Source organism: Punica granatum, chromosome 7 (genome assembly GCF_007655135.1).
Source record: "Punica granatum isolate Tunisia-2019 chromosome 7, ASM765513v2, whole genome shotgun sequence".
Taxonomy (NCBI): domain Eukaryota; kingdom Viridiplantae; phylum Streptophyta; class Magnoliopsida; order Myrtales; family Lythraceae; genus Punica; species Punica granatum.
Window position 1 is genome coordinate 1,094,550 of NC_045133.1, and position 25,913 is coordinate 1,120,462.

The 25,913-nt window shown below is 42.4% G+C and overlaps 4 protein-coding genes and 1 pseudogene across 8 annotated transcripts; 2 read left to right on the plus strand and 3 right to left on the minus strand.

Annotated features, from left to right (window-relative positions):
- Positions 1–1,052: 1,052 nt before the first annotated feature.
- LOC116214850 (RING-H2 finger protein ATL46-like) lies at positions 1,053–2,499 on the minus strand. The gene has a single exon (XM_031550331.1). The coding sequence runs from the start codon at positions 2,193–2,195 to the stop codon at positions 1,125–1,127; it is 1,071 nt and encodes a 356-aa protein (XP_031406191.1). The 5' UTR covers positions 2,196–2,499; the 3' UTR covers positions 1,053–1,124.
- Positions 2,500–3,483: 984 nt separating this feature from the next.
- On the minus strand, positions 3,484–5,745 carry LOC116214849 (probable inactive receptor kinase At2g26730). The gene is made up of 2 exons (XM_031550330.1): positions 4,242–5,745; positions 3,484–4,140 (listed from the first exon to the last, which is right to left on the minus strand). The coding sequence occupies exons 1-2, from the start codon at positions 5,533–5,535 to the stop codon at positions 3,539–3,541; spliced, it is 1,896 nt and encodes a 631-aa protein (XP_031406190.1). The 5' UTR covers positions 5,536–5,745; the 3' UTR covers positions 3,484–3,538.
- A 1,924-nt stretch (positions 5,746–7,669) lies between these two features.
- On the plus strand, positions 7,670–10,238 carry LOC116213565 (annotated as a pseudogene).
- A 1,325-nt stretch (positions 10,239–11,563) lies between these two features.
- Positions 11,564–15,954, plus strand: LOC116213712 (rac-like GTP-binding protein ARAC8). The gene is made up of 8 exons (XM_031548750.1): positions 11,564–12,049; positions 12,887–12,974; positions 13,135–13,244; positions 13,334–13,397; positions 14,680–14,744; positions 14,845–14,910; positions 15,196–15,299; positions 15,562–15,954. The coding sequence occupies exons 1-8, from the start codon at positions 11,927–11,929 to the stop codon at positions 15,599–15,601; spliced, it is 660 nt and encodes a 219-aa protein (XP_031404610.1). The 5' UTR covers positions 11,564–11,926; the 3' UTR covers positions 15,602–15,954.
- A 1,322-nt stretch (positions 15,955–17,276) lies between these two features.
- LOC116213711 lies at positions 17,277–24,335 on the minus strand. Of its 5 annotated transcripts, XM_031548749.1 has the most exons (6): positions 23,920–24,334; positions 23,281–23,360; positions 22,613–22,984; positions 20,357–22,487; positions 18,410–20,267; positions 17,277–17,756 (listed from the first exon to the last, which is right to left on the minus strand). In XM_031548749.1, exons 4-5 carry the CDS (start codon positions 22,437–22,439, stop codon positions 18,505–18,507), a joined length of 3,846 nt encoding a protein of 1,281 aa, XP_031404609.1. In that variant the 5' UTR covers positions 22,440–22,487; positions 22,613–22,984; positions 23,281–23,360; positions 23,920–24,334; the 3' UTR covers positions 17,277–17,756; positions 18,410–18,504. The 5 variants fall into 5 exon arrangements, with proteins under 5 accessions (XP_031404609.1, XP_031404605.1, XP_031404606.1 ...); XM_031548745.1 differs by lacking the exon at positions 23,281–23,360 and having other exon boundaries at positions 23,920–24,335; XM_031548746.1 differs by lacking the exons at positions 22,613–22,984; positions 23,281–23,360 and having other exon boundaries at positions 23,920–24,335.
- Positions 24,336–25,913: the final 1,578 nt, after the last annotated feature.

Genomic DNA, 25,913 nt, shown 5'->3' on the forward strand with positions numbered 1-25,913 from the left:
ATTCTGGTGATACTTCCGAGTTCTTACGAACAGTTTTCTCATTCCAGCGTTTCATTCGATTCAATCAAATTATACATCATTAGTAAAATGAGATCTAGACATCTACGGACTGCGTCAAAGAGTGAATGAGAAGTTGAACCAATATGTTTGGTGGAACTGAGACGCTCCTAAGGCAATGACTGGTTGATTTGGTTGCAGAGTCCCAATCGAGGATCTAGACATCTGCCAACTGCGTCAACAAGTGAATGAGAAGTTGAACCTAGATGTCCGGTTGAACTGAGATGCTCCCAAGGCAATGAATGATCGATTTGTTTGCAGAGTCCCAATTGAGGATCGGGGATCACTTGTAGGTTAAACCGTGGTTCTTCTTGGACGCTGATACCATTCAAGACTGTAAATTCACAACGAGCCAACTGCTGCCAATCTAGCTGCAACGTCCTGGTAGTAATCGTGCAATCGGTCTTTTTGGCTCCCTTGAGTTCGCTTCGTCTTATGGATCTGCAGGCAGTGCTTCAAATATTTAGAGCTGCAAACAATCGTGAAGGCCATCCAGCTTGCTGGTCACCTATGAACTAATATGTCGGTCCCATCCAACCCGAGTGAGCTCAATCTTTATTCCCAGTTATGTCGGTTTGTTAAGACATTTTTCAGTTTTGGAGTCTAGGAATACTGGTCACGTACCATGATCCTCAAACTCTACGGCCAACAATGTCTGTGTCCCTAATCGGACTTTGCTTCCTTTACTATGTTGGCCTATTATCATTTCCAATCTTCCCTTCATGTTTGTTCGAGGGAGTTTGTCGATGCAGATTTCCCCTTTCGAGCGAGAAAGTTCGATTCTGCTGAGCTTTATGTATGTTTAGTTTTCCTCTGTGTCTTTCCCCATCTACGACAAAGCTGTGAGCCTCAGGCAAATTTTTCGTTCGGCGACTAACATAAATGTTTTGGTGGATGGCGAGAGCTCTCTCGACTTTGATATGTCGGAAAACCTTTCTTCTTTCCGTGAGAAAACAGAAGCAAGATAGTGTAATTCAAAACATTTCAACTAACCATACACCTAACTTCTCGAAAGAACACATTGACAAAGTCTTCTGGTATGATCAAAAACATTCCTCTATTGTGAACTAAACTGAATCGTCATTCTGCATATGCGTGCTCGCATTACAATGAGACATACTAATGCCGATATCTGGGGAGTCGGGGAAGCTGTTGCTGTTCTTGGAGTTGGGCCAAAGCCAGATTTTCGAGATAGAGAAGCTGTCACCTCTAGACCTTGCAATAATCTTCTTCCCGGCCTCGTTCCTCGAATCCAAACAGAATCCATCCTGTCCTCTCCCTCTGCAGAACTGGGATTCGAGCCCGCCCTGATTTTGCTTCGGCGATAACACCACTTGAAAATCTAAGTCCCCTACAACATACTGATATGACCCCATCGAGTAGCATCTCCTCGCATCCAGATTTCGGGAGCTTCCCTCTCCTTCTTTAATCTCCGTGCCGTTCTCCGGCTCCTCATTTAAGCTCCTGAACTTCCCGAGCCTCACCGAGAAGACCCTCTTGCTGACCGAGTTAAGGGCATCTTCAGCATCACAGGGCAACATATCCCGTGGTTCCCAGCAGTTATTACTGCTTAATGGAGTCTCCGCCGTGAAGAGCCCCGAATTCACGAGAGCCCCTCTGCAAAGAGGGCATGTCGAGTTAGAGAGCAGCCAGGTGTCTATGCAATTGATGTGAAAGGCGTGGCTGCATATCGGGAGCAGCCTAAGCTTGTCTTGGTCGGAAAACTCACACAGGCAGACAGGACAGTCGAACGGTTCCTTCAGACCAATGATGTCTTTGTAATAAAAAACAGGCAAGGCATCAATGCAGGCCTGGTCGAGGCCGGAGTCGTGCAGGCGGAAGAGCTGCTGAAGCTGCCTCTGGAGAACATGAGACTGAGGGCTCGAGCTCTGGGCAAATCTATCAGACTGGTAGATCGAAGAAGATGGCTGCTTCATCAGGAATCTGACGAGCAAGTGGACTAGGCCACAGACGAAGAACACAGCTGCTAAGATCACTATCACCAGGATGACGGCAGAGCTAATTCGACCCGAGGAAGACGGGGATGGACCGGATTCTTGTTCATAGAGAGGCAACTGCGGTGGAGGGTATGCTGACAGTTCTCCATCGTGGCTTATTAAAGGTAAAACCTTCGACATTGCGAGAAGATTTTCCTAGGAAAACAACAACTTGCTGTCGAAAGTCCTAGGAATTCACTGCAATGCCCTGCAGAACTTCATCTCTTGGCTGAAGTTCTTGCAAGGAAGGAGAGGCAAATGAAGCGAAGCAATCAAAGGGTCTAAAAAGGTTGAATGAGCCCTTGAAACTAAAGTCTAATGTGGTATGGCTCTTTTGGTTAGTTGATGTTGGTGGGGCCTCGTTTTGAATTTCTTTTGCCCCATGGGAATCCCCCTAGAAGGAGGGCTTTCGATTTCGCGCTTCGTCCCCAGAGACCGAACTACTGTTTCGATTTGCAGATTTTTAGTCAGGTCAAAAGGGGATATGTGCGGAGTCAATGTTAACTTTTCGACTAAGTACTCATCACGGGATTCTGCTAATCATCGAGACGTGCTTGTCCCATCTAAAAAAGGGTTGGGCTTAGAGGGACATATTTGATCAAAAAAAGTTGATCTTGAGCCATGATTGAGGAAGGTCCACCATCACTACACTACTTGATTGTCCACAGTTCGGTTCATGCCTCCTCGACTTATTCATCCAATAGCCGGAAGCCGCTACAGTCCCGGGGCCAACAGTCCTAGGTCCTTGGACGGTCCCGTCCTGGGGCCATAATGTTTTCCTCCAATAGCGAAAAGGGGGAAATAATGTTGTTGCCTCTGTGTCATTTTGCCTGGTGATCAGGGCAGTTGCTCCATCAGTCTTGGCCTGTAGCTTCACCACCACCGACTGTGAAAAATCACTTGAGAACCTTTTGTCTCTTTAACTGTCATATATTGGTAGAAAAATCATGATTCCAATCGATCAACAGGGGCAAGCTTCTTCGGCCCGTGGAGGCAAGGGTTAAGTCCTTTTCTCGATCAGGATTCCGAAAATTACACTACAGAGACGTATCTCAAAAGGGTTCGGGGAGGCAAAAGATCTTGGTGATAGGTATGAGTCACATGAATCTTCTCCATATTTAAATTTTTCTGGTCACTGACTATGCCAACTCGAGCAGGTGATATTTGATTATAGTCTTCAAAAGCATATTACCTGTCCAAAGTTGACAATTCTCTGGTGTTAGTTGATTCCCTGCTCACAAAAGCAATTTTGACAAATTGTCTTGTTGGTTTTTCTCCTGCCCCCTTGACATTTTTCCCCACGCATATGTATTTTCCCGCCAATTCTCGTTTCTTCGTGGCCAGGACCCGCATTCTGCACGGACTGTTAGACGATCGATCGCGACATCGAGTTTTATCTTGAACTTTTAATAAGCTTATTGCTGGACAATTAAATAATTTGTTGTTACAGAGGCATTGTACTAGTTACATGTTTTTGTGTGCAACTAAGCAGTTTGTTGATTCCCACTTTCCTTGGAAGCCAAGAAAGTCGATGACAGTTCCGAGACCATAGACCTCTCGTCGTCCTCCTTCAATGCGTTAACCATAGTGGCGACGTCACGTAGGCTTGGCCTCTCACTAGGACTTGGACTTACGCACTTGAGTGCAATCTGTAACAGGTTCACCATCCTCTCCTCGCTCGCCCCTTCAGAGATTAGGGCCCGATCAAATACCTCCGAGGTCCATTCCTCTCGAACCACTGAGTGGACCCACCTTGCCAGATCGACACCACTGTTCTCGACCGTCTTTCCAGTGAGAAGCTCGAGAAGAATCACCCCGAAGGCATAGGTGTCTGCCCCGAAGGAATCGGTTTCCGTCTGAGAGATGAAACTACTGGAGTAGTCTTGAGTGTTTTCTACCATCATTAGCCCGTACTCGGAAATACATGGGTCCACGTTCCTGTCGAACAAGATGTTTGTGGATTTTAAGCCCCCGTGAGCAATCCCGTCTTCGCGAAGCTTCCCGTGCATGAAGGCTAGAGCTCCGGCGATGCTCACTGCGGTATTTAATCTAGTTCCCCAATCAAATGTTTGCTCATTACTCGATCCTGAAAAGAAGCAGCCCAAAATTATTTCAATTAATTTTCCTCTTTACCAGTAAATTCTAGACTCTAGTCATTATTCGATTATAATGATCAAGTATAATTACCGTGGAGAAGCTTGAAGAGGCTCCCGTTGGGCTGAAACTCGTAGACGACGAGCTTCTCCTGCCTCGAGCAGTAAAACGCCAGAGGGGCCAATACATTCGGGTGCTTGACTTGGTCGATCCTCTTCATCCTCCATTGGAAATCCTCGCTTGAGACTCCCCACTCTTTAATCCTCTTCACAGCTAAGTCCGCCAAACCATCGATCATGACCTTGTAAAGCGTCCCGTGTTTCCCTCTCCCAAGCAGTTCTGCCGGAGCTCTAAGGAGATCGTCGAAGTTCAAGTCCTTTACTGCCCGATCATTTAGGACCACAAGAGTCGACGGACCGCCTTCCATAGATGTCATGGAGTACTCCGATTTATCGCCATTCTTAAACTCAACCGAAGGAGGTCGGGTCACTCGACTCTTGCTAGTGGTAGTGCTCTCCTCGCCTATTATGTTCTTCTCATCATCAACTACTCTATTTCTCCTCTTCCTTAAGCATACAACTTTAAGCCCGATAAAGAGGACTACGAGTAGCCCAAGGAATGCATATCCCAAGTATATAAGGAACCGATCGGTGGACCACTCCTTCGACTTTTTCCTTGAAGGGAGAGGAGGCGGGCATGAATTAGGCAGTGGCTTCCCGCACAATCCGGGATTTGGCAAGAAGCTGTCCACCCCCAAACGGCCCTTGAGATCAGGAATCTGACCGCTCAAGTTGTTGTTCGAGACATTAAATTCCTCGTACCGGGCATAGTCTGTCTCGGGCAGGGACCCGATAAAATGGTTGTTCTGGGCGAGGAACGAGAGCAGGTCTGGGTTTTCACCCAGATCAGGCAACTTGCCTGTGAAGTTGTTGTTCGATATATTGATCCTCCTTAGGCTACTTATTTTCAACATGCTCACCGGAATTTCTCCCGAGAATCGGTTGTTACTCAAGTACAAGTGTGTGAGGTGCTTACAGTTTGATATCTCTCGTGGGATACCTCCTCCGAGATTGTTCCCACTTAAGCTCAGCACAACAAGAGACCTCGCTGAGCAGAGAAATTCGGGATCAAAGATCCCACTGAGTCCCAGCCCATCGAGGACGATTTTTCGAATGACTGGTGAACCGGGATTGCAGGCTATGCCCCTCCAAGCACAGGGATCGGAAGTCAAGTTCCATCCCCAGCTGTCGTCTCTCAGTGCATCATCCGGCGAGAGCTTTCCCATGAACTCGACTAGGGACCGCCTCACTCGATCAGACTCAGAGTTCACTCCCGGAAAGATGAGGAGAACCGAAAACAGGAACACCCAAGTAGGGGCATGTTCCATTTTTCTTGGGAAAATTGGATCTGTGTGGAAAAATACTAGTACAAATGTTACTCATTCAATCAGGCTACAGTCCAATGATGCTTTATAATCCCGGGATCGGCAGTTCGCTACATGCGACAAGGAAAACACGACGAAAGCGTCATTACTCTTTGAACAGAATGGGCTACACTTGAGAACAAGCAAGTGAAGTTCATTGATGATAATATTCAATATTCCCAAAAGTACATCGATGAGTGCAAGCATGAAGTTGAAGTTGAAAGCTAACACCTAATTAAGGAATCCGAACCATAGATTAATCGTGGGCACTTGACAAAATGCATTCTAGTTGAGTAGAATTTACCTGCATACGGTGGTTGGAAAAATCCATCGGAAATATCTCGTTATTAGCCTAACGTCCGAACGAGAATTAATCTCAAACAATAAGTTGAAGATCCAATTCTGGTTCTTGGTACCCTATATGTTAGAATCGGAACAGGGACCAAAATCGATTTTCCAAGAAAGAAGATTAAACCGAAGATTTATTAATATGGAATAAGATTAAAAAACCATGAGTGCCGGCTTGTTGAAATGGTCTTTTGATTTTGTTTGTTGTTCTTATAATCCTTTCGCTTGTCCTCTCAGCAATCTTTAACTGTTTGATATAGAAACCAAAACGGGACACAGGTTGATCGACATTAGATGTCTTTTGCAATAACTTCTTGCTGTTGGAGATAACCATCAGCATTGAATGGGGAAAAAAAAATTGATCAATGAATTGTAACTTTGAAGCAGAAAAGAAAGATTTATTAAAGTGAACACAGTGACTAAAAATCCGAGTCCCAGACGAATGTACGTGCCACCGAAATCTAAGCGATGAAATCGTACCTTAGAGTATCTTATTCAGCGGTGATATGTATACACATGGTTAGTTTAGCATTGCCTTGTTTGACCAGTTCTAACCAATTTAATACGTTATCCTAAGACGTTCGCAAATTATGCATGTGTTGTTATCATTTATCAATACGTACATGATCCTTGAAGACGATGATGATTTACTATGCCACATCCAAAAACAAGGGGAAAGGAGCAAAAAGATGAAGGCAAATGAACAAGAAAAGTCGGGAATAGTAACATTATGACCGTCCTAATTAAAGGAACTATACAAAATCTAACATGTCATAAAATTGCACCTAACATTATTCTTACACATTTTTTAAAAAGGAATTTGAACCGTTCTACACGAGTCATGACAAGTCGGCCTTTAAACCAAAATCATCACGCGTGACTTCAACCTCGATCGTGATTATCTTAAAGATTTACACCCTTGTAAGTGTAAATGGTACTTGTAAACTATGTCTTACCCTAATGCTACGAGTGAACCTTTTAGGCATATGCCTTGCATTATTGCACCATGCAAGATGAAAATAGCATACAATTATGTGACCTATTTTGTTTTGCTCCGTTTCGCATCGATGCGAACTGCCATCTGTGAACGCTGTGCAATTTTTTCCCCCCTTATTCTTTTGGTTATTAGATTGAGAGATTTCTGACTTATTTGATTTGCAAATATAATTTTAAAGTCACAACTTTAACCTAATTCTATCCATAACAAAACAAAATAGCTCATATAAAGTCAACGAGTGAGCCTCATTTATACAACTTTTTTTTCACGACAAAACAAAATAACTTATACAAAGTCAAATGATGAGCCTCATTTATACCACTTTTTTTCAAAATCAAAATCTAATTTTAAAATTATATTTTGAAACCAAACGCCATTAAAATCATGATCGCAAGCGAATCACACCATTAAAATCTTTACCAGAATAGCAAATTTCAATTTCTACCGACTAAAGAGAACGAAATTTGACATACACCCTCAACTAGAAAAATAAATAAATAGAGATCCTACTTCATGGATCTAGGATCTCTATTACAATCAATAGAAATTTATGAATAATTTTTATAATATGGATAGAAAAAATCTATGCTGAGTTTTACTTTTAACGGATGGACTCATCTCAAATTCAGTCGGGGCTCATTGGTCGTAGACCAAAAAATCATAACTAGGAGCATCTATTGATGGCACAACAATTTCATCACGTGCCTTTTATTTTTTCCTATCTGCATAAAATGGGAATTGAGAGATTTTTTTTTTATGCTTAATTAATGTTCTTGTCCTGCTCGCTTTATTCCACCAATGGCGGGATCAGTCGATCGATCGGTCTTATTGGGAAGGAAGGAGGGGGAGAGAGAGAGAGAGAGAGAGAGCAATGGAGATGAAGGGGTGGATTCTGAGAATGCTACCAGTGGCGGCAATGGCGGCCGTGGAGTACTTGGTCTGTCACCAAATCCGCCACGTCCAGAGGAACGAGCCGCTTCGTCTTCCTCGCCTACTCCAACGCCCTCTCTGCTCTCATCCTCCTCCCTCTTCCTCCACCGCAGGTCATCTCTCTGGAACCGAAACCGCAGCCCCCGACCTCTCGTTTCAGCTCACTCGATACTGAATTTGTTCTTCTTCTGCTTCTGTTTTGCGCAGATCTAATAAGAGGCCTCCTCTCACCTTCCCTCTCCTCTGCAGATTCTTCCTTCTCAGTCTCGTCGGGTAAGCTAAGCTAAGCGCTATACGTTGCTGAAATGATCTCCTGAATGAGTCAGTCGATGAGGGTTTTGATTGCTTTGAGATTGAGGATTGCTTGCAGCGTAACCTTGATGCAGAACTGTGTATTCACTGGCCTGAGCTACAGCTCTCCCACGATTGCTTCAGCAATGGCGAATTTGATCGCCGCCTTCACCTTCTTGTTTGCTGTTATCTTTAGGTCTGTACATGTTTTCTCAATGTGTATTGCGGAAACCTGAGAACTGAACTTAAACGAGCAGCGTGATGTGAAGTGCTCTTACTGTTTTAGGATAGAGAAATTGGATATCAAAAGCTGGATAAGCCGAATCAAAGTTCTTGGAACACTCGTGTCGATCGCGGGAGCATTGGTTGTGATCTTCTATAAAGGTCCTCCAGTTAGCCTTGTCACCTTAACTGTCGATTACTCACTGAGGCCGACTACATTTTCATGAGCGCCCAATTGGATCCTCGGCGGTGCTTTTCTTGCAACTGCTAGTTTATCTTGTGCGGTGTGGTATACTTCTCAGGTGGGTAGGATGCAGCTTCTCTTTGGTGAGATTTATGTGGAGATGACTGGAAAGGGATCCAAATGCTTGGACACTGAGGCCTGATGTCGAGCTCGTTCCCGTCCTCTATTCGCTGAGAATTGAAAATCAAGTTTGAACTCCATGTTCCTGAATGAGTCACTTTTTGGAACTATAATTTCTTTTTAACCCTAGGCACCAAGCTTGCAATTCGTCGTAGGCTTTCTGTGGCAATGTGGTGACTTTCTGCATCTCTTCATGGTGTATACACAAGAAAGGGCCCGTCTTTGTAGCCATATTTAAGCCGTTGAGTATTGTTTTGGTGCCGTAATGAGTACCATCTTCCTTGGTGATACCCTCTGTCTTGGCAGGTACACCTCTAAGAACATACCATCTCTCTCTTTACTAGACGTTGCAGATGACTATACATCATATAACTGATGGGACCTTCCTTTTAGGGACCTGAATATTTCGGTTGACGTGTTCTACTATGATGAATTTCTCTAAACTTCAATTCCATATCTCTATCATGCCAAACAAAGATGTGGATACTATGGGAATCAAGAGGTGCGCTCTTTGGATGAATGAATACTTTTGGTTCTCATGAACACTGGTGATCCTCCATTTTGATTATTATGTATGAACCCACCCTCTTAATTGTTGTCTAAGCTCTATATGTACGATTTACATGCCTGGGGAGAACCGTGCTGAGAGTTGGTAATTACAAAGTTAGTCAAGAAACCTCAGTGTGGGTCCTCTAGGAGTAAGGCAAATTTACAAACATCCAACTTCATAATTGCTGATGGAATCGTGTCTACAGTGTTGTTGGTGCCATAGTAATCGTGGGTGGCTTTTATGGAGTCATATGGGCGAAATCCCAAGAAATGGAGGCAGATGAAGTCTGCGGAAATGCTGGTCCGGAACCACATACTCAGAATACGCCTTTTCTGGAGGGCCACGAACATATATGACACAGTGCTTAGTTTCTTGCATTTCAAGTGAAAGTCTGGTACGTTTCTTCCAGTTCACGACCATCTTTGTATCACTCATGAAGTTGCATCTCTTAGGCTGTGCTTAACTTGTTCTGTTCAGTTATTACCCTATTACAACCATTGGGCTCTTAATAGGTAGAAGTGTCATCTGGAGCAGCAGAAGTTGAAGGCTTTATTACTTGTGCAACATCTGGTCAAAGGTATTTGCTCCCCTTTCGTGCATATTGCTAATAGATGTGCAATTGCCGAGTTTTGAAAAAAGTTGTGCAAACTTGGTGCGTTGTAATGATAATTTCCACTTACACGATCTCATTGGACCATTCGGTACATCCCATGTGCACTAAATGAAAGTTAACTTGTAGCATTTTCCTTGAGATTGGCTAAATCATCCACTAATTGAAGTATATAAACAGAAGCACTATAACTTGGGCCGATTGGGCTTTAGTTAAGCGGGGTTGGCCTCTTCCATTTGCTCAGGTAATAGAGGCTGAATGCTCCAAACGTTTGATATTTGAAGGCAGACCTTAACATTTGTACCCAGCATATTTTGTACTGCCAAGCTGTAAAGAGCAAGCAATCTTTATTCCATATCGATATAATTGGATACCCTTTTATGGACACTTTTAACTGTTTATTATTAATTATCATGATTAAGCATGCTCTAAAAGAGTTTTGGCAATCACCTATGTTGATTGGGGTTTAGGATTTAATCCTCTTTATGATGCTATGTGTCTGCCATCTGCTTTCTGGACTCTTTCTACCTCATCTTTATGACTCTTTTTGCCTTTTCTAGACACGCACTATCTTCTCAGTCTCGTTTTTGTGTTTTGCTTTCTCTTTACTTATGCCTTCCACCAAACCTTCTTTTGAAGTCCTGCAATTATTTCATCTTAAAGTCTCAGTCTCGAATTGCAGCGATTCTACTTTTTAACTCTGCTAGTCCTACCGTATCCAAGGCTACGGTCCCTGAGGCTCCATTGCCTTGGATGGGGCCTCTATCATTTAAGCTCGAGTATCACACCCCTCTAGCACGGCAAATTTTTCCCATTACTTTTAGTTATTTGTTTATGAGCATGATCAATGCAGGCCCCGATTCACTGGACGCATTAAAACCATTTCTGGATCGTGTCCAGATCTTATGATACATGTTAAGATATACTCTCACTTTACTGGGTTGAGAACAGTCGTCTCGTCTCGATGATGACTGCTCAATCTGGCCTTCCATGTGCGACTACATGGGATCTGTTGGAAGGGAGCCAACCAACAACATCGAGCTAATGTTAGGTTGGATGACGGGCCACGTGAGCCAAGAAATGGACCAGACGAAGTTGTTTGCTTGCTATTCGATGACTATAGGTCTTTGACTGCGACATTCTTACGGGTCCTTACTACATCATATGCCCCGAACCGCAAAGTCAATTATTTTATTGAAAAAGAGTATAAGGATTTGGTTTGACGATTCCTATCTGGTCCGATTAGCTTCGTTCCGTGCTCTCTTTATATAATCGTTCCTCTTTTTTTTAATTCAATTATTTTCTATTCATTCAGTTTTCAGTATTGACTACAAAATAATTATATATTCTCTCTGTCGTTTTTTTTAATCTGGTCCGATCAACTTATATGACTGAATCTTCCAGCCAAGCGAATGCTCGAAATATTGATTGAATACACCCGTGATTTAGTAAAAATGACCATTTTTAAATAAATTCTCCAAACTAAAAATGCAAAATTATTATATGTATGTATATATATATATATAATCAAAATGAAATCTTTTTCTTCTTTTTGCTCAACCAAATTCATAGTGATCGCCACAGACGAATCTTCTATTTATATACCAATAGGCGTGCGCCTGGCCAGCGTGGTGTGGCCGTGCGGGTCAAGCTAAACGGAGCCGGTACTCGGGTCGGTTTGACCCGAATTTTAGTAACCAACTCTTCCCGGTCTTTACTTCCACTGTCACAGTCAATCCAAGCTCTCTTCCTCTCCCTGTCTCTCTCTCTCTGTCTCTCTCTCTCTCTCATGTGGTCTTGAAGCGAGATCGAAGCTTCCGATCGATCTCCATTTTCCATATATAGAAGCCCTCGCCGGTACTGATCGGAGCCGACGGCTATCGACCGGAGAATCATGTGATCCGCCGCCACTTCTCCTCTCCCTCCGAAGACAATCAAGAAGCTCACTGATCGCCGACTTCATTCTCGTGGTCTACCGTTTCCATTTCAAGTGAATCGAATCGGTTTCTCGTCTCTCCATTTCCGTTGTTCTCCTTGAATTCGATGGCCGGGGCCGGGATCGGGAGTGGAGCTGCTTCGAAGTTCATCAAGTGTGTGACGGTGGGAGATGGGGCCGTCGGCAAGACTTGTATGCTCATCTGCTACACTAGCAACAAGTTCCCCACTGTACGGTCCCTTCGTTTCTCTGCCCCAATTTTGTTCTACTCGGTTTCTCCGTTCATTCAGTCCTGCGATTTGCAGCTTTCTTATTAGTCATCTTCCATTATCCGCGGACGCTTCTTTATTTCCGAGTTTCAATTCACTCTTGGATTCCCAGTTTCACTGTCAGCACGGGGTTTTGAGTTTTTGTTCACCTGCGGGAAGATATTGTAGTGTTCGATTTCTTGTTTAGATAATACTCGCGGAATTATTCCCGCTGCTTTTGCATCTTTTTCCCGTTGCTTTTCTTTACCAATATTGGTCGCTCCTGCCTCCTATGGCTTTTACTTTCTTGTGTGGTCGCCTTCTGGAATCCTGTGATTGCTGGATAGAAGGCGAAAGAATAGTTCGCTATGTGCTCTCACCACGTGGCTGCGTTTCTGGAATTTTGTGATTGATTTGCTGCGACTCCTGTACGTTTTGGGACCGCGTCTTGATTTGGTTCCTTTACGGAGTGTGCCATTTTTTATTATGAAGGATAAGTTAAATTGGGAATTGCTTTGATTGTGCTTTAATTGCTTTAACAGTAGCAACTTTATGAGACTATTTGCTACCTTCTAGTTTTACAGTTTTGCCAACAAAGAATCATATATCTTGGTTTTGGAGTCCAATGATGTACTGTATTTGGCAGAGTGAGATGGTGTCTTGTGAAATATTTAATTTTGGCTAAGTTTTGTATTTTCTGTTGAGCTGCTGTGATGATCTATTCAGTTCTCCCTCTTACCACGATTCTTGAGAACGAAAAAAGGGGAAACGCTACAATTCTTCGTGATGGTTTCTTATTCTGTTTGGTTTGTGTATCAGGACTATATACCCACAGTGTTTGATAACTTCAGTGCAAACGTGGTAGTTGAAGGCACCACTGTTAATTTGGGCCTTTGGGACACAGCTGGTATGAAAGTATTTGGAACCTTAATGTCAGTTTAGCTAATATGTGTTATTACTTATTTTCTATTAAACTGAGCCATTAATATGGTTGGATTTTTAGTAAAGGATACTGATTTTCCTTATTGAGTTTTGTGTAAGATCCATGTGTTTTCTATGCATATCAGGGCAAGAAGATTACAATAGATTAAGACCCTTGAGCTACAGGGGAGCAGATGTCTTTGTTTTGGCTTTCTCATTGGTCAGCCGTGCTAGTTATGAGAATGTACTAAAAAAGGTAAACTTAATGATTTGCATGTTTGTTTATCTTATCAACTCGAAATGTTTTGTAGATATTGTTCAACTAACAGGAAATTTCCTGGGCAGTGGATCCCAGAACTTCAGCATCACGCTCCTGGAGTCCCCATTGTCCTTGTGGGGACGAAATTAGGTGAGCATGAAAATATTTCTGCTGTATTAGATTTTCAATTACTAATAGAATGCTTCTTACAGTTTCAGCTGTTTTCTGTTCTCTCGAGGAATGGTCCGTTGACAGCTTAAGAAGCAATTTGCGTTTCCTTTTATCATCTCTCTTGCTTATTCCATATGGACTAATAATTTTTTCAGTTTGGCATCCCGAACCATAGTATCACTTATTCATTAATACCAGCACAAAATGCAGTGGTGCAGTACTGTTTCTGTTTTTTTCCTCGTGGGCTTTTAATTTTGTCACCTGTATCCGTCTATTATACCTTTCTCGCTCCTGCTCTCTTCCTTTTCTTCTTTTCTGTTTTTCCCCAAAAATACAATAAGAGGTGATCCAAGGAGGGTACCAGTTAGGAACCATCTCAGAAAAAAATTTCATCAGGGAGGAATAGGGGTCAACCGAAGTAAATACAGTTTAGTCAGAAGGTTTGAGGTAATAGTAGCGTTGTAGAGGTGCATATCATAAGGGGAATAAGTGAGGCTGAAATCTGGAATTGCTGCTCAAAGGACACAAATACATATTCTTTGAAGATTGAAGCTGCTGAGAGAGTGTTAGCAGTATTGAGTGTTTATTCAGTTTCCACATTGTAATGTTTTGACGGCCAGCGACCCAAGGAAACAGAAGAATCGGTTGCATTTTTCAGGCAATCTCCTCTTATAGACAAAATAAATAAATAAATCAAATAAGAGTTTTTATTTTATTTTATTTTATTTATCACTTAAACACTTTTTCTATTTATTCTACATATTAGCTGGCTTTAGGATGGTTAGGGGGACGAAATGCAATGAACATATTGTAACCATTCTTTGAAGCATCCTATAAACATATGTACACATACATACGGAAACTATCTAGTCTACCTCGTGCTGCTGCTGCTCGACTCGAGCAATACCACTAAAGTAGCATTGCATACCTGCTGATAAATACTCAAGTCCCGCTAGCTTGACTTGCTCACAATTTCTCAGCTAAATGGTCGTACATCACTTCAGTATTTATTTCAAATAGAGAGTGGGTCTAGTTGTTCGTGTATACTTTCAGGCTACAGTAATTTTTAAGAAATGTTCATTTTGTATGTGGTACCGAAGAAACTTTAGGTGTCTTAAGGATGCAATGAGTTGTTACCCTTTTTTTTCTTTTTTATTTGAGTTGTCTGATGGTAGTTGATATTTTGGCATTTGTTGCATGTGATTTTAATTGGTCATTAGATGCCGCCCCAAATTTATTCCAACTTTTTAACTACTTACAGATCTTCGCGAGGACAAGCACTATTTAGCTGATCATCCTGGATTGGTACCAGTGACCACCTTACAGGTTTTAATTTTTGTTTTTCCCTCTGTACCGGATATTTGCAGAATCTTCTTAACCAAGTGACCCTTCTTCGCTATATTGATGTGTAGTCTTATATATTTAGGGCGAGGAGCTGCGGAAACAGATCGGTGCGGCATATTACATAGAGTGTAGCTCAAAGACTCAGCAGGTCTTTATAACCCTTGCATTAATTTTGCCAATGTTATCCTGACTACTTTAGTGTTTGGTAGGACTCAAAATCACGTATAATCTGGCACATGCATCTAAGCAAACATGGAGCTGGCCAAAAGTTCAGTTGATATTAACTTTATTTTCCAGCAAGAAAAAGATATTAACTTTATTGTAACTTTTTCTTGGATCAGTCGTTATACTTGTTTTTCAGTTTTGAGCTGATGAGAAGTCTGCTGATGTGTCATCATCCATGTGCTGATTATCGTAATTGATTCGAGCGCAGAATGTGAAAGCGGTCTTTGATGCTGCAATCAAGGTGGTAATCAAGCCACCTCAGAGACAAAAGGAGAAGCAGAAGAAGAAGAAGCAGCGTCGAGGATGTCTCTTGTTAGTATGCTTTTTCACTTAATACTCTCATGCTTGCTAGTGTCTCTGCAGCGAAACTTCAGTCCAAAATACTCCGTGCATGTTCCAATATCCTACGTCCACCTGCATGTGAAAATCTGTGCATTAATACAGAGATGTTTAGGCGAAGAACTAAGTATTAATGGACTCTCAGATAGCTACTGTTGATTGGGACCACACCTTAGTTTTACTCACTCACTCTGCGTATCTGATGAAATGGTTTGACTTTGATATTGCGTTGCAGAAATGCCATTTGCGGGAGGAGGCTCGTGTCTCAAAAGTGAGGATCGTAACTTTCATGAATTGTGTTTTAGAAGAGAATTATGCTCTTAAGTATTAGAGTGAAGCCCTCTAAACTGACTGCCTATCAGGTCTCTGCCTTAATGCTTACGCGCAATCTCTCTTTGTTATCTTGTCTCTAACGTACGTGTCTCTGTATATAGCATCAAGTAGCTTTTTCTCTCTGAGAGGGTCGATGCGGGTTGTCCATCTTGTCGGGTTCATGTGCTATCTGTAATTGTTGTCTGTATTCGTTAGTGTGATAATTTCTTGTATGATTGTTTCTCCTACCCCTTTTTTTTCTGATTGTTTCGGTATTGATTGTTTCGCTTCAATAACTTATAACTAGTTCACATTAGTTATGAGTTCAATGCAGCAGAGTTAATTATAGCTCCTTATGTGTCATTATTGAACTAAATGGACGTAGCCACACTCCGGCCCTACAGCCTGTTGCTATTGACAGTCCATTAAGGTGGTGTTGAGCCCAAAAAATCGAGTACTCCCATGGGCTTTAACTAAATCAGACGGGCCTAATGACTTGTCTAGCTAAAGCACAAGCAGCTCACCTGGGCCACCATTGAGCTCGATGAACCCCAGAACTACGGTTGGGCTCAACAACCGGCTCTAGTAGTCCAACATCCACAGGACAAATATTTTGGGTACTACGCTCTGGGCTCAATGGGCCTCAGCAATAGTTGGGCCCATAATAACAAAATATATGTTATCTGTTCATAGCCCAATTGTTCCGTAAGTCAGCTGACCCGGTCCAATTGTGGCCCACCAACAGCCATCTGGGCCACGACCAAAGGCATATTCATTTTCGACCAACTGCTTCTAAGCAGTTGGGAGAAAAAAAAAAAAACCATAAACTGCTTCTAACAAACTAACAAATATTCTAGTGAGTGTAACTCAGAGACGAGACTAAACAATATCAAATCAAAATGCATGCGAGTGAAAAATTGAGCCCACAATGATCCCCACATGTTACCAATTACAAACGTTTTGATCGATTGTAATACTCACTGAATATTTAGTCCAAAACAGAGCTACTGAATCAAGCCAAGGCCCCAACACACACACACATCCCTGGCCTATGATCCAACACCGCAACTGCAACAGAACTATGTGATCGGACAAAAAGCATACTTGCACAATAAACTCGAAACTCGAGAAATCAGAATCTACTCCTTTCCCCAATCCTACCTGGAAAAGAAACGTTGTTTGTCTGAACATACATACAGATGCATATTCTAATTAAAAAAGAGAGAAAAATAAGAAGGCACTAAGCTAACCGACCACCTCCCACTAAATCCAGGATAAACTGAAGCCCTTGCAAACTCTTTCTGCATTCCTTCACAATTCAGATGAAAGTAACCTACTTCACAATGCACAGTAAAACAGTGATAGGTCCGACAATGAGAAATACTCGCAACACCAACAATATTAGCTGCATCTTTATATTTCTTGCAAATGCGTTCTACACAACTTCATCCCACATTCCTTTCCACAAAAATGCAACATGAATTAATTATTACCATACTCTAGAGATTGCATCGATCACAGCCTTCAGCAGATATAATAATAAATGTCAAACCCAAGAAAAGAGCCGAAATCCAATTTTCCTAGCTCGGAAGGCAAAAAGCTATTCATGCAGTCGGGGTAAAATGAAGAAACAGCAAATTAAGCAAAGATAGACCAGAACTATATCATCAAAATATACCAAGAGACTTCGGGAACACTGCTCATATATAATGTAATTTGTAGAAATAAACTGCAAATCATTAAGTGAAGAGCAGCATCAGGAAAAGAGCAAACGCTACAAGCTCAAACCTAGGTTTCCACCGTCAAAAGCTGGACAAAGCCCCCCACTGGTTTGAGTCAACTGATAGTTGAAGTTGCCAGTGAACCTTAACCAGGGGCAGCAAAGCCAGGTTCTTAGCAACATTTTTAACATCTACAAAAGAAGAAAGTGATCTCCAACCATCCTATACCAAACACACAGTATTCATTGAGATCACACACACAATCTCCTCACAGCAAGAACTCACCACAAAAATTTGGGGGGATTCGAGACATTAAAAGGCCTCAATACAGCTCAGTCACCATCCATTATCCACGCACAAGGGCGAGAATCAGATTATGACAATCCAGCCTAAGAAGCTGCAGAGTAGGGGAAAAAAAAAACAAAAGAAAAATCAGCAAAAGCATACGTAATCAACACTCAATGAGAATGCATTAGGAAAATTCCAACAGTGCAACCACTATACATGCACCGACTAGTATAAAGAAAGGTCCAGTACATGAAACTCCTTAGATGCAGGGTTTTGACAAGAGAATATTTCTCGACACTTCTGTCACTGGTTAAAAGGGTAAATAACAAATAGTGCAAACTAATTGCCAGCAACCACTTATTTCATGTAGTTATCCTCATATTGAAGCAAAAACTGAGCAGTCAATCACAGGCCCCAGAAATGCATAAACAGAGTAATGAATGCTTTTTTTTTTTGGGATGAAATAGTTAATTTCATTAATATCTAAAACTGTACATGCGGTCCACCCCTCCCAAAATACAGCACTGAGTATAGAAGGCAATACTTCAACATCCCAAGTACCCACCACACCTAGTTAGGCAACCAACTTACAAAGATTATGTGCTATATTTACAAGATTCCTAGGTACATATATACAGGTCACAGGGAGGGAATTAAGAAGAGTGATGCATGCTAGAGCATTTTTGAACACTGACTCATCTATTATTGCGTTAAGAAAGAGCTGCATTCCATGAAGACAAACAAGAGCTATTATAAACTTACATGCATCTTGCCATGGACGAGTCCTGCCATTATGACCAATCCCAACCTTCCTCTGGCTCTCTCTCTACAAGATCCTACAGATACCAGGAACAATCTTAATTGCTCCTTCCTATAGGCTGTGAACTGAAAGCAGATATTTGCCCAGGTACAAGAAGCGAGAATTCATCCTTAGCTTCTAGATCGAGACCTCCAGGGCCGGCATTAAGATCCAGACCTTGCCTGCCCCATTTTCTGTCAAAACCACCATTATTGCTACTATCAAGTCTAACAACATGAGGCCGAGGATAATGGTTTGAGACAGCACCAGCTGGTCCAAGCATATGTGAATTAGTAGGAGGGTAGCTGAGCCTGCCACCAGATAATGGATCCATGTACATTGTCGAACTCCCTGAAGGAGTCACTGATGGCAAAGGAAAGCTTGCTCCAAATGGAAAGACAGGGTATTGAAATGTAGACGCAAAGGGCACAGCTGGAGAAGGCAAAACTGGCCTTTGGAAGACATCAGGACTGAAACTAGATGGACCCACCATCCTTGGAGGCCCACCGGTCGCAATGCTAGACAGGACAGATGGAACAGCCATTGCAGAATATGTGCCAGCAGGGGAATACCAGGTTGACAAGTTTCCTGGATCAGTATTCATCCTAAGCCCAGGAGTAGATTGTTGAGGACACATGCTGCTTCTTACATGCTGACTAGATGTCAATGGCTCTGCAGAGGCATCATCAACAGCAGGCCCATCATTCAAATCAAAGTCTCTGCGAACACCAACCCCTTCACGTTGTAGAAGACTGCCTGATGATTTTGCTGGACCAACCATGACATCTGGCCAATGCCCATTTGCTATTGAACTACTCCCAATCTCAGCAGCTTCACCAACCTGATTTAAATCGAGAGCAAGTCCTCCCGACCGAGTAGATGCAGAAGCAGTCACACCACCATTTATGCAACTGCTTCTACTACTAAGTAGTGTGTCCACCTCCAGAGCAGAGTCTTGAGGAGCCACATCATCAAGAATTCCTTCATCAGCTACATTTAGGTCAAAATCTAAAGGTGCTCGATTCTGTTTGCCTAAAGTACTAGCATCAGGAGGATGAGAGCTATCCATAGGGTCTAGTGGCATCTCAAGAGCCTTCCTATTAGACTCAGCTGGTCGAAATGCACTCGTGGCTGCGGAACCTTTCCAACCAAGTTCACCTTTAATCCTCAGAAGATCGTTAGGTGGAACAAAGGGGCCCTTGACAGCAGCAGTCACAGTTACTGATGCAGGAATGGCTGGATAAACCAATGAATCAGATAGTGGCACAGCTGCAGGAAAACAAGGTTCTGCTAAATTTGTTGCATCACCACATTTTGCATCATCGGCATTGATCCCTTCATTGAGATCAAACTTAACTTTCACATTTCTACTTGAACTTCCTGCAGCAGAGAGTGAAGTATTGGTGGCAGCATTGGAGACGCATTCATCTGCTTCACTGCCTGTAAATTTGCATCTCTCAGACTTTGCACTTGCTACATGATCCTCACAAACTCCCTTGCTCTCATCATTCTCCTTGATTTCTCCTCGGTTATGGGAAATCGTGTCTGAACCAGCTTCAGCTTGAAATCCTGGAGATTTGGAAGCATTAGTCTCCTGCTTGACCTGATTAAAACGGTTCCGGCCCACCTCATCAGGCTTTTCACTCTTTGCTGCAACAGTCTCCACTACAAAATCCTTCTCAGTAGTCTCTCTGGAGAACATCAAGGGAGTGGGATTCTGATGTGTCAAATCACCACCACCTGACACTTCACTGGTGTCAGTTTTGTCCTCTTTATCTACTTTAGAATATGCTTCAGGAACTGCTTTCCTTACTTTTGCATCTGAAACAATATGATTGATACAAATTTCAGGTATAAGAACTGAGAAAACAAAGAGAGAAAATTCAATAGCAGCAAAACAGGTTCACTACCTTCAATTATATTATCTGCGCCAATGGTACTCAGTTTGGTCCCATTGAACTGCTCTGAAATTTGTTGAAGCTCTCTGCAACTACCATTCGGGTGCTCATCGCCATCTTTCTTGGCAATGCCACCATCAGGGCCTGCCTTCTCAAGGTAACGAATGAGATTATCAGAAGATTTAGACCTATCTTGATAGCCGTCATGAGGGGATGATTTCACCAAAGACACCTCGCCTGCACTAGAATGCCCAGCTGCAGACGTGTTTCCAGGAGGAAAATCTGTACGTGGAACCCAATCAGAGCTCAAAATTTCTCCTGCAGCAACACTTGCAAGGAGATTCATTCCCCCATCATCCCTCAGCGTTTCAGATAACTTGACACAACTGTCAATCAAAGCATTAATCGAACTCAGAGAAGCCTCGTGCAATTTCTCTGAGTTAAGTTCATTCAGAGGAGGCGAGGATACATCTTGTGCGGCCACTGCACTTCTTTTTGTGTCTTCACCAGATCCGAGTTCATCAGGAACGACACCTAGTGACCCATCGCCCACATCGGATCCGGGAGGCATGTGTATCAAATCATTGCTCTGCCATGATTCTGTGTTCACGCCAGATGAAATATTAGCTCCACAAGCTTCAGTCTTCTCCTTCGTATTACGGTCACACTGATTACTCATCTCCGGGGTCACAGGAGAGGAAGCTCTGCTATTCATTATTGAGTGGTCTTCAAAGAGTCCTCCACTGGCATTGTGTACAGGACAATGGCCCCTATTGGGAATTTTAACAATTAATTTTTGACCGCTTACCTCAGCAGGTGCATCAACTGCCTTTTCACATGGCAATCCCGACTGAGGTACTTTTTCACTTTTGTGCAAGGTAGCATTCCTGCTTGAGCCTGATTGTTTATGGATGCCATTGATTGATTTCCTTTGCCGTGTCGAACCACCTGAAATCTTATTAGAAACGGCAGTTGAGCTTCCTGCATCATCCTTTCCTAAGATCCCCCGAGTTTTGGCATGGTCACTGGAACAGGATTGACTGTTGTTGTGAGACTGACTTGAACTAGTGCTTTTCTCATCCCTTGATGCGGTTAAAGTAAGATCAGAGCTACTGACACCAGCATTTCGAGGATGACTGTCTCTCAGATTTGCACCCAATGATCCAGGAGATGGAACTGATTTCACTGCCCCAGGAGATGCAGCAGCGGACTCGGCAGTTTCACCCTGTACAGGCTTTCCTGAAGCAGTTTTAGATGCAGAAATCTGAGAGGTAGAACTTTCTGGTGTTGTCTCAGTGGTTCCACCAGAGTGTCTGCCCCTAGCATGAGAGACCTCTGAAACACGGGACTTTCCAGACCAAGGAACGGCCTGATTTGAAGCGGACCGGGCATCATTCATGCTCATTTCAGCTTCCACGCGCTTTTTCCATGTATCAACAAGACTTCTGGCCTTTTTCTGAATTTCCAAGTTTTTATGTGTCCGTAAATGATTCACAGACTTTCCTATGTTGCACATTTGTAAGGATTGAAGATTTACAGGCAATTTATCAAGGGCGCGTAACAAGACCAGCAGAAACTCCTCGATGGCCTTATCGCTTGCCCTGATGCCACCACCTTCACCAATCTTCCCTCTGTGAGCCTCCTGGAGCCACTCATCCAACACCGGCAAGCCTCTCAACTGTACAAACCGACTGAGGCAGTCAAACTTTTCTGTGGCTGCAATCACACCTGCAAGCAATGATCTGCTAGCCAACTCTACCCTTTTATCATTTCTCTCTGGCATCATGAGTTGCACTATTTTATCAACTCCTTCTGAATCTACAAGCCCTCCTTTTTCTGTTATCTTTGCAATCTTAGACTTCAAAGGGTTCTCTGATCTAGCATAACCTGGATCCCCATCCTCAAACCTTGAAGAACGTTCCCGTTTAACAGGCTCAGAGCCCTGATCTCCACAGTCTCTTTTCTTCCCTTTATTTTGAGAAGGAAAGGAAGAGGTACTATGTACACAATCAGAACCGGGTTTTATTTGAGAGGTTGATGCTGGACCATTCACTGGTTTGGGAGACCGACCACCGGCCTGTACTGGTGCATGCATCTCTATTCTTGTCTTATTTAACAGTTGATCAACTTCTTCTTGTCGTTCCTGCATGAAGACTAAAAGCTTGTTAACTAACTGAAAATGTTAAAGAAGTAAATTTCTTTCATTCAAAAAAAAAAACACAAAAGAACAAATAATAAAATGACACATAACCGAAACGAAAAACTAACATTAATATAATCCCGGTCAGTTAGCCACCATAGACGCTTGTTTGTAATGTCATAAACTCGACGGCACACGTAAGAAGAGACCCCTGATGGAAGTTCAACACCTTTTGGAAGAAATGCGACTTTACACGGGTGCAGCAAAGAGGCAGCAGGAGTTTCATCCCTATGAAAAGAGTAGAAGATTTCGTTTGGCGCGGCCTCAAGAATGATGCCTTTACCGAGCTTTATATCAGCAGGTCGATAGAACCAAGTCACATCCAAGTTTAAATTGTCCTCTTTGCTGACAGTTATCCGGCGAATTATACCAATAAATGGAGATGAATCTTGTGATGGTTTGAAAAGCGCACAGTCACCAACAGTTAGCTTACGGCCGTCCTAGGAAAAGAAAGCAAAAGTCAACTATTTTCCAATTTCCATAAATTCAATTAGAAAGGAAAAAGAAAAATGTGACCCCACTAGTACTATGCCCAATATCCTCAACTTGGTGTCCTAACCCATAAGAAGGACACATTATAAAAAATATCCATTAACAGTATTAAGCAATCTTCACACTGTTATATAGTCTTTCACACTGATCGAAATGTAACCAGTTCCCAGAAATTAGTTTACTTGAATCATCTAGAGTACCATAAGCCATACCATTTCTAGAAAAGCAAAATTTTGGAAATTACCCCAGTTTAGTATATCACCGTGCCACAAGCAGGACGTACATTTGAGTTGAAAGAAAAGCCATCTATCCAAAAACAAAAACCTGAGAAGAACGAATTCAAATGTACCATTCTCTGAGTATTAAACCAACAATAGATAGGACTGCATATATATCGATAAACAAAATCGAGCAAAAGTATAAAAAGAAGAACTCAAACACCTAAGAAGCTCACAACTCATCAACTTAAATTGAACAAAGAGCAAAGTTGAGAAATGATTATACTTCCATAAAGGTTTATTCTAAATAGAACAACCAAGATAAGATTTGTTATTCACTAGAAAATTAAGTTCTATTCTCATGACAGCCACTGAAAAAAACAAAACTCAACCTCAAACTGAACGCAACCCAGTTGTGATCTAATGAGGAGAACCTAACAACAGTTACCATCACAAATTGCGTTCAAAGTTTCGAGTAAAATCACGATAATCAGGAAAATATAAAAGAACCCCCACTAACATAGCCAGTCTACTAGTCCACTCCTTAACCAACATCACCAATTCGCCCATCATCCTCGGAGGCTCACATCAACGAGTCCCTCAAAACAGGCAGTATTCGAGGTCGAGTTATCAAGTAGGACTACAGAAATGGAAGGGAATAATACCTTGCAAAAGAATTGAGGTGAAGAGGACGACGAACCATCGGCTTCAGGCGCAGGAGAAGCTACATGCGTGGGGACTGGCCACATGTGCCGACCACAGCTCTATTTTCTGGTGTTCTCACCTTCTCTTCCATGTATAGCCTTGCATTTTGCCCTAATTTCGCCGTATCAGTCCCCTTTTCACCTCCACCGCGTACCATCAATCCTCCGGCGACAGAAACCCCAATCAAACGCGAGCCTCCAGCTTCGCCAGCCCACTCCAACCCGATCCCCGCCACAGATCGCAACCGGATTGAAATCCCGAGCCGTCTTCCGATCTACTAGACGGAGAGAGAGAGAGCGCGCACAACGCGAGAATCTAGAGAGAGAAAATGAGAGAGAGAGAGAGAGAGAGAGAGACGGCAAACGGCGAAATGATAGGCGTACTTGGTACTTGGTGGAGAGTAGAGCTAGCGGGCAGATCGGGCAGCACGGGCAGAGGATTGATAGTCTCACCTGACTGTGACTGCTGGCTGTAGCCGTGACGGGACCGGAACTGATTGCCTCACTCCGCTGGCTGATCGACGTGGAGGATTTGACTTGGGATTTTCTAAACGTGAAAATGGAAATTACAAAATAAAAATAAAATAAACTGATCAGTTCAGAAGACAGGATCTCATGATGTTTCTGTTTTGTCGAGTTCCCCGGGGAAAGCGATTGGCTCTCCTTTGAGGGGGACGGGTAGTTCGTTCGTGCTACTTATTATTCATGTCTCTAAAAAATTGCTAATCAAGTCCCTCAACTTCGAAGTATTTCACTCGCGATCTCGAGACCCGCGACCTTGACAAAATATAAGACGTGACCATCATATGTAATCAATGATTATCCTATACAACAAGAATTCAATTCTTGAATCCGACGACATACGCTCCTAAAGACACAAAGTGGCATCATAACCTCTCGAGCAAAAATAACATTGTAGTGCTTTACATAATATGTAGGATGAAGTCAATACCACACAAGGCCTATGGGGATCAGTCCGATATGTCAAGAAATCATACTCGGACATGTGATTCTTCCTGTGCAAGCTTTAAATTGATCCCCTCTTAGCTTGTTTTCGTTCCTCGCGAGGCCGATGCCACAACAAAACTGATACTAAATCCAAACAAAGATCTAGAGGTATAAGATCCAACCTCATACTCGACTTCACCGAGCTCCTCTTCATCTATCTCGGGCTCCAACTTAAGTCCATTCCATCTCACACCCACCCATCACTCATCACGATGCCCATGTTCAAAGATACAATTTTAGAACCAGCCAATCAATGGCTTCCCGAATACACAACAAAGCTATATCTATCATCATATCAGCATTCAGATCCCCTCCCCTCATAAGCTGTCTCTATCATGACTCCTCCACTTTTCCTTTTCTCAAATCTATACATATAATGCACGTCCTAAGTGGTACATAAATAGACACATACATGGATGCATATGTATCACTTGAATCCAAAACAAAACACCGACGCTTTATTTATTTTTCAAATAATAATCCGATTTTACTCAATATCACTTTCAACAATATAATAATTACTATTTTGTCTTTTCCTTTCATTTAATAATACTTTATCACTCATATTTTTAATTATTTTTAAAAGTAATTTTTAATAATAAAAAATTTCATCTATGTTCAAGTCTATATATACATATATATTATATTCTTATACATTAATATATTTATCAATATTTATAACCCTAGCATAAAATTAAATTGAATTATATGATTCATCCGGCCCGAAAACCAAATGCAAGCTGAGCAATCAAAGCTGCAGAGCGGGTGGGGCCCAACACCCACCACCCCACCTCCCATTCTTCTTTCTGACATTATTTCACAGACTGGCAGGAGACATAAAAGTACTCAGGTTTGGGTCTCCATCATGATTAAACCATCCGACCCCATCACTTCCCCCCTTTTTCTGCACCAAATTCACTGCAAGTCTTGTCCCCCTCTCATTCTCC